The sequence below is a fragment of the Patiria miniata genome, unplaced genomic scaffold (genome assembly GCF_015706575.1).
Source record: "Patiria miniata isolate m_02_andy unplaced genomic scaffold, ASM1570657v1 HiC_scaffold_29, whole genome shotgun sequence".
In the NCBI taxonomy this organism is placed as follows: Eukaryota; Metazoa; Echinodermata; class Asteroidea; order Valvatida; family Asterinidae; genus Patiria; species Patiria miniata.
The window spans coordinates 3,050,424-3,062,874 of record NW_024037068.1 but is presented as its reverse complement, the minus strand read 5'-3'; the positions used below and the strand labels follow the sequence as shown (position 1 = coordinate 3,062,874).

At 38.3% G+C, this 12,451-nt stretch overlaps 1 protein-coding gene across 1 annotated transcript; it reads left to right on the top strand.

The window, feature by feature from the left end:
* The first annotated feature begins 5,087 nt into the window (after window positions 1-5,087).
* LOC119735982 lies at window positions 5,088-11,590 on the top strand. Its single transcript, XM_038209957.1, has 4 exons — window positions 5,088-5,274; window positions 7,007-7,085; window positions 7,994-8,082; window positions 8,775-11,590. The coding sequence occupies exons 1-4, from the start codon at window positions 5,224-5,226 to the stop codon at window positions 8,970-8,972; spliced, it is 417 nt and encodes a 138-aa protein (XP_038065885.1). The 5' UTR covers window positions 5,088-5,223; the 3' UTR covers window positions 8,973-11,590.
* Window positions 11,591-12,451: the final 861 nt, after the last annotated feature.

The window sequence follows — 12,451 nt, the reverse complement described above, 5'->3', positions numbered from 1 at the left end:
AAGAATATCAGTTTGTCTTGGTACCGTCCGTACAAAAAAAAACAACACAATATTTTATTGAAATGCCAGAGTTTCACTATGAGGTCATTTGCATAAGAATAAATGGTTTTGTGCAGCTGTTGGCAGACCAGATAATTGTAAATTGGTGTCATGTGTTAGTTTTTGCTAATTCTACTAAAATATACTCTTTGTACTGGACTGACTGATACCAGTGAACAGCCATTCTGCAAGAATTTTATGAACTCTAAGACCAGGTTTACTTGGCATGTCTTGTCTGGGTTTTTTCGGTTTTTTTGCAGTAAGATTTTGCACATTTCAAGATATTACACTTCTTTCATCCAAATCTATCTCTTTGGCCCCAAAAACTTTTCGGTTTGTTGTATGGAGCTTGCCCCAAAAGTGTTTGCGGCGCTACGTCTTTCATTTTATCCCTACTTTTTTTCTTCAAATGTCGGCTGACGCTTTGATCCCCTTAACCCTAAAAGGGCTGGGGGGGGGGGGGCAGACCCCTCAACTTTTTCTGCAATAGCCTTTAAATTTATATTTGGCCATTTTCATTCAACAATATGTCAACAAAACAAAAACATGGTGTGTGGCATTCCTATCAAAAGAATGTGTGTTAAATTTATATAAGCCATTTGTGCATGAATGTGTGCCAACTTGTACAATGAAAGTTGAAACCTCAGCAAGTTTCACATCCAGTGGATGTCCAGGTGTTTGAAAAGAAAACTGGAATTCCCCTGTTGAGAAATACCCTGATTTTGCAATCATGACATTCTGCTGGAGTTAAAAAAAAAAATTCACCATGTATGAAGTGCAAAAAAATATATGACAAAAGCATATGACTTGGAATGAAAAATTGAATACTAATTTATACCAAATATTGGCACTGTGGAGAGTGGCCTAGTGTTTGATCGGATGGTCAGGGGTTCAAATCCAGCTGCTGGTCATATGTTGTGTCCTTTGGCAAGCCACTTCACCTCCACTTGCCTCTCTCCCCGGCGTCCAGGAGTATAAATGGGTACCGGCATGAGTGATGGACTGGCATCCCATCCGTATTTCAGGGGACCAAAAATTTCTCACTTGTTTCATGCCAAGGAAATGCCGGCATGATTTTGAAATACCTCTTGAAATTTTGAATGGTTTCAAGGTGTTGACAATACTGTTCAATGATGTGGGCCAAATAACATGTGAAAAGATGCATGTTTTTGCCCAGCAGTTGCCTGTTGGCATATATAACACATGCTCTATTAATTATGCAAGAATGTTTAGATAGAAATTTGACAGGAAGATGTATACATATGGAACATTAAAACAAGTCGGTTCACTATCTTGAATCACGTGTCTTGCCTGCTATTGCAATCATGATCTTTAAAGAGTGACCTTTGACCTTGGTGAATGACCTTTGACATCATTATCCTATGAAGGTTGTCATGTTGCATCTATGACCCAAGTTCCAATTGAACTTCAATTTTTGAAACAAGACCAATTTTACATTTTCAGCCTATTTTACAACTTGACCTCATATGACCTTTGAACTTGGTATGTGACCTTTGACCTTGGTATGTGACCTTTGAACTTCGTATGTGACCTTTGACATGGTTATCATATGAAGGTCCCTGTGATGCATCTATTCAAGTTTGATTCCAATTGGACAGCAACCATTGAAATGAGACCAATTTTAAGAAATTTTAATCAAAATACCACAGACACACATTTTGTACATACTGCATACATGTACATGTATGTATGCACATGTATGTACATGTAGGGCTAGGACAACAATTATGGACAGACATAATAATCCCATAAGTTCTTTCTTGGACAAAGTCACAAACAACATTTTATTGAAAGTATAGGCATATTTGTTTGCTTGTTGCCAGGGTACCCATATTTGTTTTTTGAAAACACTGTAACTCATTGAAAATGTCAGCACACCAGGAGTGTTGACATACATGTACCATAATGTTAAATGTGGTGCAAATAACAATGTATGTAAAAGATGCTTCAATGTTTCGCGCAGCTGTTGCCTGTAGGGATGATATCATATGGCACATATGGTCCATATGCAGAAATATTTGGTTAGAAATTTGGCAAGAAGGTGTATACATAAACATGAACATAAAAAAATAAAATTAAAAAAAATCAACCACCATATCATGCAGTTTACAGAAAGCAGGCATATTTGGTTGCTTGTTGACAGGGTACCGGTGTTTGTTTTTGTAAACCGTCCCGTAGCCCCTTGATCTGCCCATGGAGAATGTGAAAAAGCTTGAATTCAATGGATCCTATTGAATTTTGTGGGAACAAGCGGGACTTCCCCTGATGAGAAATAAGCCCATGACAATGGATGAATTGAAATCATTTGGGCCCCCCATCCCCCCCCCCCCCCCCCCCAAAAAAAAAATTGCCCAAATTTGCCATCATCAATTTAATATGGTACGAACATGAAAACTTGACATTAATTTGTACCGGTACATTAACATAAATCATGTACATGTACATTGCTTGTTCATTTCTACTGCGTACCGCGGAACAACATTAACATAAATCATGTATATTGCTTGTTCAGTTCTAGGTTCCTGGTAAAACACAGTGATCGTTCTCTATGAAGTACATATGACAAAAGTTTTTTGAAATATTGAATACAAATTTACAAGATATTGATATATATGGCGGAGTGTGGCCTAGGGTTCGCGACTCATGATCAGACAGTCAGGGGTTCAAATCTAGCTGCTTCATGCCAAACAAGTCAAAAATTATAAATTTCCAACGATTTTGCTCAACAATTTTACTTTTTGCCCCTCTAGCTTTATAATAGAGTTTCCAGCTCGCAAGTAAGATGTAAAAATAACTCCTTTTATGGAGATTCCCAGTAGAGAGTAAGATAAATCTCGCAACAGAGCTACCGGTGAACTAATTCACCTACACAGATGACTTACCTGTGTCCGCCAGGGAAATAAGAGAAGAAACTCTTAAAAACCCAGTACTCAGCAGAGTATTTGACTATATACAGCGTGGTTGGCCAAAACACATTGAGGAAGAACAAAGATTACTTTGTAAGGAGACAAGAACTAAGTGTGGACCAAGGTTGTCTATTGTGGGGTTTGAGAGTCATAATTCCACCAAAGTACAGAGAAAGACTCATAAATGAACTGCATCAGGAACATACAGGTGTTGTTCGCATGAAGGCTGTAGCACGCAGCTATTTCTGGTTCCCTAAACTGGATCATCAAATTGAGAAAATGGCACAGGATAGTGCAGCATGCAGTGCAATGAGAAATAACCCAAGTAAGATCTCCTTAGTACCATGGTCACACGCAAGAAAACCTGGGAGAGAGTGCATGTTGATTTCTGTGAACTTGAGGGTATAATTACTTTGTGATGATTGATAGTTATACTAAGTGGATAAATGTAGAGGTCATGAAGATGACTACCAGTGCCAAGACTGTGGAAGTATTGAGGGGTTGGTTTGCAACTTTGAATTAGCTGAAGAATTGGTGTCCAACAATGGACCGCAATTTAGGTCAGAAGAATTTGTGGTATTCCTGAGCAAAATTGAATCAAACATACACTAGTACCCCCGTATCACCCAGCTTCAAATGGTGCTGCGGAGAGGAGTGTACAAATTGTGAAACAAAGTCTGAAGAAGTATTTGATGGATGACAAGCTTGGGAAAAATCAAAGAGTGCCATTACATCGACTTGACAACTTTTTATTGTCATATCGAGTAACCCCTCAGTCTTCGACAGGCTACTCTCCCTACGAATTGTTGTTCAAACATGCACCAAGAACTAGGTTTAGTTTGCTTAAGCCAGATGCAAACACTAGCATTCGGGAAAAAGAAAACCCGAAATCTAAAAGCGACACTACTAAAGTGGATATTCAGGGAATTGGGGAAGTCGGACAGAGTCATGGTAAAAAACTTCCCAGTGGAAAGGAGAAATACGTAGTGGGGGTTGTTGCAAAAAGGCTGGGACCTTTGATTTACCATGTAAAAGTGGGAGAAAAACTTTGTCATTGTCATGTCGATCACTTACTTGCAGCTGGAAATGTAAAGGGTTCACAAGTAGATGATCAAGTATCACCACAATTACCCAAGGAAACGGCACCTGAGCCAGTGCAACTTGTTCCCAAAAGAATTGATCATGAGATAGGTGCTCATAAACCGAGTTCACCGTCTGAGATGGTTCAGAGTGATTCAGGGAGTTCAGAGGGGTCAGAGGAAAATCAGTCAAATGTGCAGGGCATTCCAGAATCACCTCCAGTTCAGTCATCTCCAAAGCTCCAGACTACACAGACTCCAGGAGGTAGATACCCAAAAAGAGTGATAAAAAAAACCTGATAGACTGATTGAGTCCATGTAAATGCTTTACATTTAAGAAAAATATTTAATTGAGTTTATCTCTTTGTATTAAACTCCATGGGTGAACATTCAAACCATAGGTAAAGCAACTAAGCAAGTCAAATCGACAATTTTACTATATAATTCAAGTGGAGTTGTGCTGACTAATTAGGTTTTGTTCTGTAAAAGCAACATGCAAGTACATGTACATTTTTCTTTTTTTAAGTTCAATGTGACAAATTTGGAAAAATGCAACTAATTCAGTCAGTTAAATTGTAAACCAGACTGCATTGTATTAAGAGTGTGATAATTGAACAAAAGAAAAGCACCCATGTTAACAAATTGGCAAAAACTGACATTGTGTAAAAATCTACCCAGATTGAAATTAAATGTACATGTATAACCCAGTTGTATGGGATTTCAAACAAGCACATTTTTAGTAGGGGAGGAGTGTAGTGTATTATCACTGTGAACTGTTATAGCGCCCTCTGTTGTGGTAATAAAACACATTGGTTCCAGAGCAACAAAGAATAACGAGTCAAGTCTCGATAACTCCCGTCAGTACACCACATGCACGATGCGGTCGCTAGAAAAAAAGATTCATGACGTAGCATAATGGGTAGGCCCCGAGAGGGCGCTCGTTGGTTGATTAAATCATTGTTTGAGCCTGTCGGCTGAATAAATATGCATATGTAGTAGCTATTTGGGTAAGTGAATGAAGTAGACACCAGGACTTTCCGTCATGAGAAATGCACCAATAACAATGAGAGGTGGGTGTGAGTTTCTGCCATGCAACGCCCACGTACCATCTCGTGCCAACTACCAAAAAATCAGGTGACCATCTGACATCATGTTTGAGAGTATATAAAACCGTGAGAATGCACCCTATTCTTTGGTACTTCAATTTTCAGTTACGAGAGGAGGAAGAGGTAAGTTGGTTAAAAACGTTTATAGTTGATGATTCTTTCATACAGGTTTAGATCAGAAATAATTCGCCATACAGCCGTGTGGTTACGAAGGTGAAGCATGGCCCGTTGATAAGCAAAGTTAATCTGATGAGGCAAAAAATTGTTCTGCTTCTGATTACATGCCTTTCAAAAATAGGGTCGGTCGGTCGGAATTTTTTTTTTTTTGCCAATTTTTTTTTATGCAGATTGAATGGCATGAATGGTATTCAATTATATGCGAAGTTTTAGCCTGAACTATTTCCATTGCACTACGAAAGTTATACACAATATGGCAACAAAAAGTGAACGAAACCTACCTTTAATTATTGTCAATATATTTATGTTCGATAATTTCAAAAAATAATGGAAAATTCAGGTCGTTCGCACCATATGCACAACGCTAGTCAAGACGCGGGGAGCTGACCAAAACTCTAAGGTGTGTGATGCGTGCATGTGTGGCGAGCGGCCCACCATGGGCCGACAGACCTGTTTTTACAGTCAAAAATTTCGGGAAACACGCGGCATGTATCACTCCAAATACGAGTAGTGCGATCTCAAAATGAACTCTTGAACACAGAAAATACATACACAGACAAGCTAAATCAATTCTGTAAATGAACTTGCAAAAATGTTCATTCTCCATCGGTGTTTTCTTGGCATTTTAACGATGTCGAATCAGTGTGGCCACTCTGGTTTTTTTTTCTTTTTCAAGATCGCCATCTAAATTTTTTCAAGATTTTTCAAGCCTATGAAAATTACTAGACTAACCAACCTGTCCCATTATGCAAAGGTTTTTTTTGAAAGGATTGAAGCTCTTTTCAACAAATGTGCCATTTTTTTTTCAAATTTGCTGTTAATTTTGTGTCAAAATACTATTTTTGCAGAATCCTGACAGAAATCTGCCAAAAAAATCCATTCTGTCAAATTTTCTGTCAAACTCTTTTTTTAACAAACATTCTGTCAAAGTTAGCCGAAAATCAGCTAAAACGGTCACAAAGCCCTCTCCCGCGCGCGTGTCATGCTTTCCTTACATACACTGCAGGGTCTGACCGTAAGTATAGGACGCCAATGCTAAAAGAATTACAATTAAAGTAAAAATAAAAGTCGCTAAAAAGCTGGGTGTTCAGTGGAAAAAGTTGTCAAAGTTTCTACAAAACATATGGTTTTGTACTTTTAGTTGAAAATTTTCAAGATTTCTTGCTTTTTCATTTTTTTTTTCAAGTTTTCAAGTTGGGTCTCAATTTTTCAAGACCTTGAAAATTTTTTCAAGCAGTGGCCATACTGTGTCGAATCCGACCAGTTGACAGTGGCCTGCACTGCTAGCGCGCTATGTGTGCAAGATAACTCAGTTGATGTGAAACTGAACTAAAAAGGATGCCAGGTTTTTTTTTTTTTTTTTAGTTCAATCCACTTTTGAATTGCTAGAAAAGTGGCAACATTTGAAAAATCAAATCTATTTGGGGGAACTCAGAAAAAAAACATGTACAGTAGCAATGAAAGTACATTGCACATATTTGATATGGTTGTGCATTTTGTGATGTGAATCAAGTTGAAACCAGCTAACTTGTGACAAGGCTGACGAACCATCAAGAACTATGCCATTATCCTTTGTAATGAAAAGTGGCTCAACATTTGTAAGATTGCGTTCCTCTATGGCAACTGAAACTTGACATATACTCAGTTTTCAATTAACATTTTCGTCTCTTTCATTTAGATTTACGACGACAATTATGACCTTGTAAAGCCTGCACCGGAACCCTTAAGGAATCGGTGCGATCCAAATAAATGTAATGGTATGTACATTTTTACAATTCAAAAGTAATCATTTAACAGTAAAGACAAATGTGACTGTATCTACTGTCAGCATCTATATATTTCAAAACTCAGATGGGATTTCTTTTTATTAGGAGTAGGCCCTATGGGATTTAATAAGGGATGATGTTGTCAATCTAATTTTTTATTAAAATTCTGAAAATTGGAAGAAAGGTATATGAAAGTTTCCTTCTATACACTGATAATGGCTTTAACTCTTTCAGAAATTCCTTTTAAATATCTTATTTGCTCTTTTCTGTCATACATTTAGTAAAACTAATGTGTTTCAGAAAGGGTGGGTTCGATTAGCTCCTACGGGACAACAGGGGTCAGCCCTGTGCCGTACGATTAACTCCGACATCATTCTTGGGGCTCACCCGGGTCAGCCACCACAGACCCTGCTCGTGGAGCAGAGTCAGTGGTGGAAATACGTCACACGCATGCATTGTTCATTCCAAGCAACAGCTGGACAGCAGAAATCTCAAGTGGACTTATAAATGGAACTTTGCTTGAAGTATAAATGTAATCACGAGTTCATAGTGACTGCTGGGGCTATAATTCTAGCCCAACTTTTTTGAGTTTTGCAATTAACTGAAAAGCACTAAATTTCAAACTAAGACCAAATCCGAAACAGGCGTTTTGCCAGAGGCTATGGCCACGGCTTCGGACATCACGTGAGGATTGTGATGGCCTAGCCTGCGGTTAAGCATTTGATTAGCCCCGCTGTCGTTGCTAAACTGTCTGCCTTCACACGAGTCGATCTGGGTAAGCTACTTGAACGCACCCTCAGGGAGTTTGAGAAAGGTTATGTAAACTTACAGGTGGAATGCATACATTATGTAAAAGCATTATGGTATGGATGGTTATCATTGCATTTTTTTTTCTCCAGATACTTTTAACTTTGATTGTAAAGTTGACGTTAGCGATTCAGAATTAAGTAAGAGTGAGGATGGCGTTAAAGACAATGACCCAGACTCGGTAAGTGGGGGTGTATGTGTTATTGTTTCACTTTATTTTTTTTTATCAGAGCGTTCACATACTTTCATCAAACCAAACATGACACCTTGAAGTTTTTATTCACTTGCATGTAAAGTTACTCAAAATTGGTAAAAACTGTCACATTAATTGGTGGTATTAATTGCGTATACCAGACTGAGTGTTCGAGCATGATCACCATTAAATCCCACAAAACAACATGAATCCATTTGCAACTGTCGGTTTATCAAATTCGAACTTGCAGCCACGTTTAATAGTGTCAAATTTTACAAAAAGAAAACATTTACACAGACAGGATCAAATGACACAATACGAAGTTAAAATAGCAGTACCGGTAACATCTGTAACAACCACCAAGAGTTACTGACAGCAATTTTTATTTAAAAACAAACAAACAACAAATAATGTATTAAGACAAGAGCACTAGAACAGTTACTATTTTGTGCTCTACATCCGACATCCAGTTCTTTCTGATGAAGAGCATGCTAACCAAAATGTCCATGTTTCCTACCAGTTCTTTTCACTGAATACAGGAATGCATACATCCTTTACAATACCATATTTGAACTTGCACAGAAACCATATACACAGTAGGCCTATGTGTGCAAGATAATTCAGTTGATGCGAAACTGAACTTGTCTTTTCTCTTTTGCACTCAAATTTCTCTGTTTCAGGAGGCCACGACCCACAACAAAGATGAAGTAGATACAATATCACCGGTAGTTTCTTCCCACGTTCTTTGTCGCTTTGGACCGCTTTGCCTAGTGGCTCCTTTCCGCCATCATACGATCTTTTGTCATTTCAGAGGAAAAGCAATATCTACCTTCAGCTTTTCTTATTATCTTTGGGATGAGTTTGGTTTATTTTTATAGTTGTCATTTTTTCCGCCTTCTCTTTAGCCATTTGGCAAAAGTATATATATATGGTAAATGTTTGTTAGATAATTTATACAGAAGAATATGTCCTAAAATATCTGAAACCTTAGACATCCGAACTTTTAAACAAGAGAATTTCCAAAAAAGGTATAAAAATAAATTTTCTGGCTTTTTCCTTAATGCAAACGATCTTCATACAATTTTGGTGAAATAAAAAAAATGTTAAATGACCTTCACTACCCCTTTGATTGGATAGCATTTGCAGAAACAAATTTTAAACAAAACTACAAAACTAGGGATGGTTATATATTTACTGGTTATATCAGAGAGGGCAAAGGTGGTGGTGTTGGTATTTACGTGCGAAAGGGCATCAAGTTTAAAGGAAGGGATGATTTGAAAATACCAGTAGATGGGGCCCCAACTCCACCTGATGTCCATTTCATTGAAATTATCCGGCCAACTGGTAGAAATATTGTTGTTGGTGTACTTCATGTTCCTTCAACAATAAGGAAAAGTGAGATGTTGTATCCCAGATTGATACAATCTTCCGAAAATGTTCTTTCAAAAATTAATGAGGAAAACAAAATCTCTTATATAATGGGGGATTTCAATATCAATCTTTTTAGCAAACATAGGACATCAACAAATTTTAAAAGAATGCTCTACAATAACGGCCATTACCCTCTGATCCAAGGACAGCCAACTCGTAGATCTGTGGAGCAAGGAAAAGAAAGGGGAACGCTAGTCGACAACATCATCACAAACTATAAACCCACTGAAACTATAGCGGGGATTCTGAAAAGTGATGTTTCGGACCATTATGGAGTATTTATGTTCTCTCCGTTGAACATTATCAGACACTATTTAAAGCCCTGTTCACAAGACAACACAAAACCTTGCCTATAGAAATTTACATTTAGAAAACTTAACTTCGCACTCGACGTACGCACACATGCTGACATGGACACAGCCACCATAGTTTAGGTGGAAAAACTCGAAATTCAGAATTCTTTCTAAATATAGCACTCTTTGCGTGTGTGCGCACGTGTACATTACACCTCGCGCATGCTCGGACACTGAGTGCAGTTGGGAATTTTGCAAGTGTGCCATGTTCCACGGTAATTTTTCCACCGAAAATAGGGTGGCTGCGCGTCCATGTTGGCACAATAGCGTGTGCAGTAAATGCGCTCTCTTGTTCATGTAATTATCAGCATCCAGACTCCAACATGTCTTAAACATACATGTAGTGTTTAAACCCAACCAAGCCCACATTTATTCCCTTAATTTTACTTGCGGTATTTACATGCATACACTTTTTTTTCCTCATGTGAATCCACTTATTGTTATCCGACAAAAAAAAGGTGAAATTTTTCAACTTTTTTTTGTAAGTGTTCAGTTGAAAGCGCTGCAGTTATACAAGTTCCTGCTCTCGTAACTTTGTCATTGTAAGAACGTAAAATCAAACAAATGTGCCCCGGGTTGGTAGAACTCGTCAGCCTTTGACGGCAATCTGCCTAGGAGACGGACAACTCCGATAACAAACACGGGTTGGTAGAACTCGTCAGCCTTGGACGGCAATCTGCCTAGGAGACGGACAACTCCGATAACAAATGTGCCCGGGTGGGTAGAACTCGTAAGCCTTGGATGGCAATCTGCCTAGGAGAAGAACAACTCCGATCACAAACACGGTTGGTAGAACTCGTCAGCCTTGGACGACAATCTGCCTAGGAGAAGGACAACTCCGATAACAAACACGGGTGGGTAGAACTCGTAAGCCTTGGACGGCAATCTGCCTAGGAGAAGGACAACTCCGATAACAAACCCAAGTTGGTACATGTAAAAGCCTGTAGCCTTGCACGGCAACCATGTTAATCAGTACTATTCATGGGGTTTTTCCAGATATTTTTCTCAACAGAGTTTTTTGTCTGTTTTTTTCACTCCATGGATGTGCGGATTAAATGGAGTTTAACATTGATCAAGATTTCAAATAGTTGAGTGAGAAAATTCAACTGTAAATCTACTTTATCTGTGTATGTGTGCAATTGTTTAATTAAAAGAACAAAAGGTGACTTTTGTGAAATCAGTAACTTACAAAAAAACACTCAAAATCTTAGTTTACAGAGTAACAGATGTAACTTACATTATAATTGTTATTTTACCATATTTTTGGCTTATTTAATAGTCTGGCTGATATTGTGATTAAAAAATTAACTTATGGGTACAAACAAAAATCGGTTTGTCTGAGTGCGTACAACACCGAAGTGAACTAAGATTTTGAGTGATTTGTGTAAACCGGTAATGACTTACAAATATATATCAGACTCTTAGTCTAAAAAGTTGCACATGTAATTTACCTTTCTATAATTGTATGTCATGTAACTTTCAACTTTAAAAGTTTCACTATCATGTGTTTTTTTGCAATGTTGAATAATTTGGCTGTGTACTTGTGACTTAAAACTTAATTAATAGACACACAAGAATATCAGTTTGTCTTGGTACCCTACGTACAAAAACAAAACAAAATATTTTATTGAAATGTCAAAGTTTCACTATGAGGTCATTTGCCGGAATAAATGGAATTGTGCACAGCTGTTGGCAGAACGGATCATTGTAAATGGGTGTCATGTGTTAGTTTTTGCTAATTTTACTAAAACATCCTCTTTGTACCACACTGACTGACTGACTATCACTGACTGATGGTGAACGTACTCGTGGCTTAGCCCGGTTAAGATTTAGACTGGGCCCATTTACATGGCGCTATTAAGCACATGATTTTCTGCTAACAGAGCCTCTATTTCATGAAGACCGTGCATGCACCCCAAACCCCATGTCGTTAGGGCTTTGCGCTGGCATTAGTCCTGAGCAAGGTACATCCCCCATCCCCCACTTTTGAGAACTGATTGTCGCCCTTGAGATTGTGAGCAGTATAAGCACCTCAAAAGTACGCTTGAACCCAGGGGGAATAGTTACTTGAATCAGTGACTTAACATCAGAAATCTCCAACTTATAGCACATCCATTCCATGAAATAGTGCTTAGGGTTAGCAGTCAATTTCCTGCTGTAAGCACAACTTTTCTGCTAACTGTTAAGCAGTGCCATGAAATTGCCCCGGCCAGGGGAAATGGGGCAGTGCTGTCATATAGGAAGAATTTTATGAACTCTAGGACCTAGGTTTACTCGGCATGTCTTGTCTGTTTTTTCCCCCGTTTTTTTGCATTAAAATTTGCACATTTCAAGATATTACACTTCCTTCATCCAAATCTATCTATCAACCATATCATCCAAATCTATCAACAAATCTATTTGTTGTATGGAGCTTGCCCCAAAAGTGTTTGCGGCGCTGCGGCTTTCATTTTATCCCTACTTTTTTTCTTCAAATGTCGGCTTAAATTTATAGAAGCCATTCGTGCATGAATGTGTGCCAACTTGTACAATGAAAGTTGAAACCTCAGCAAGTTTCACATCCAGTGGATGTC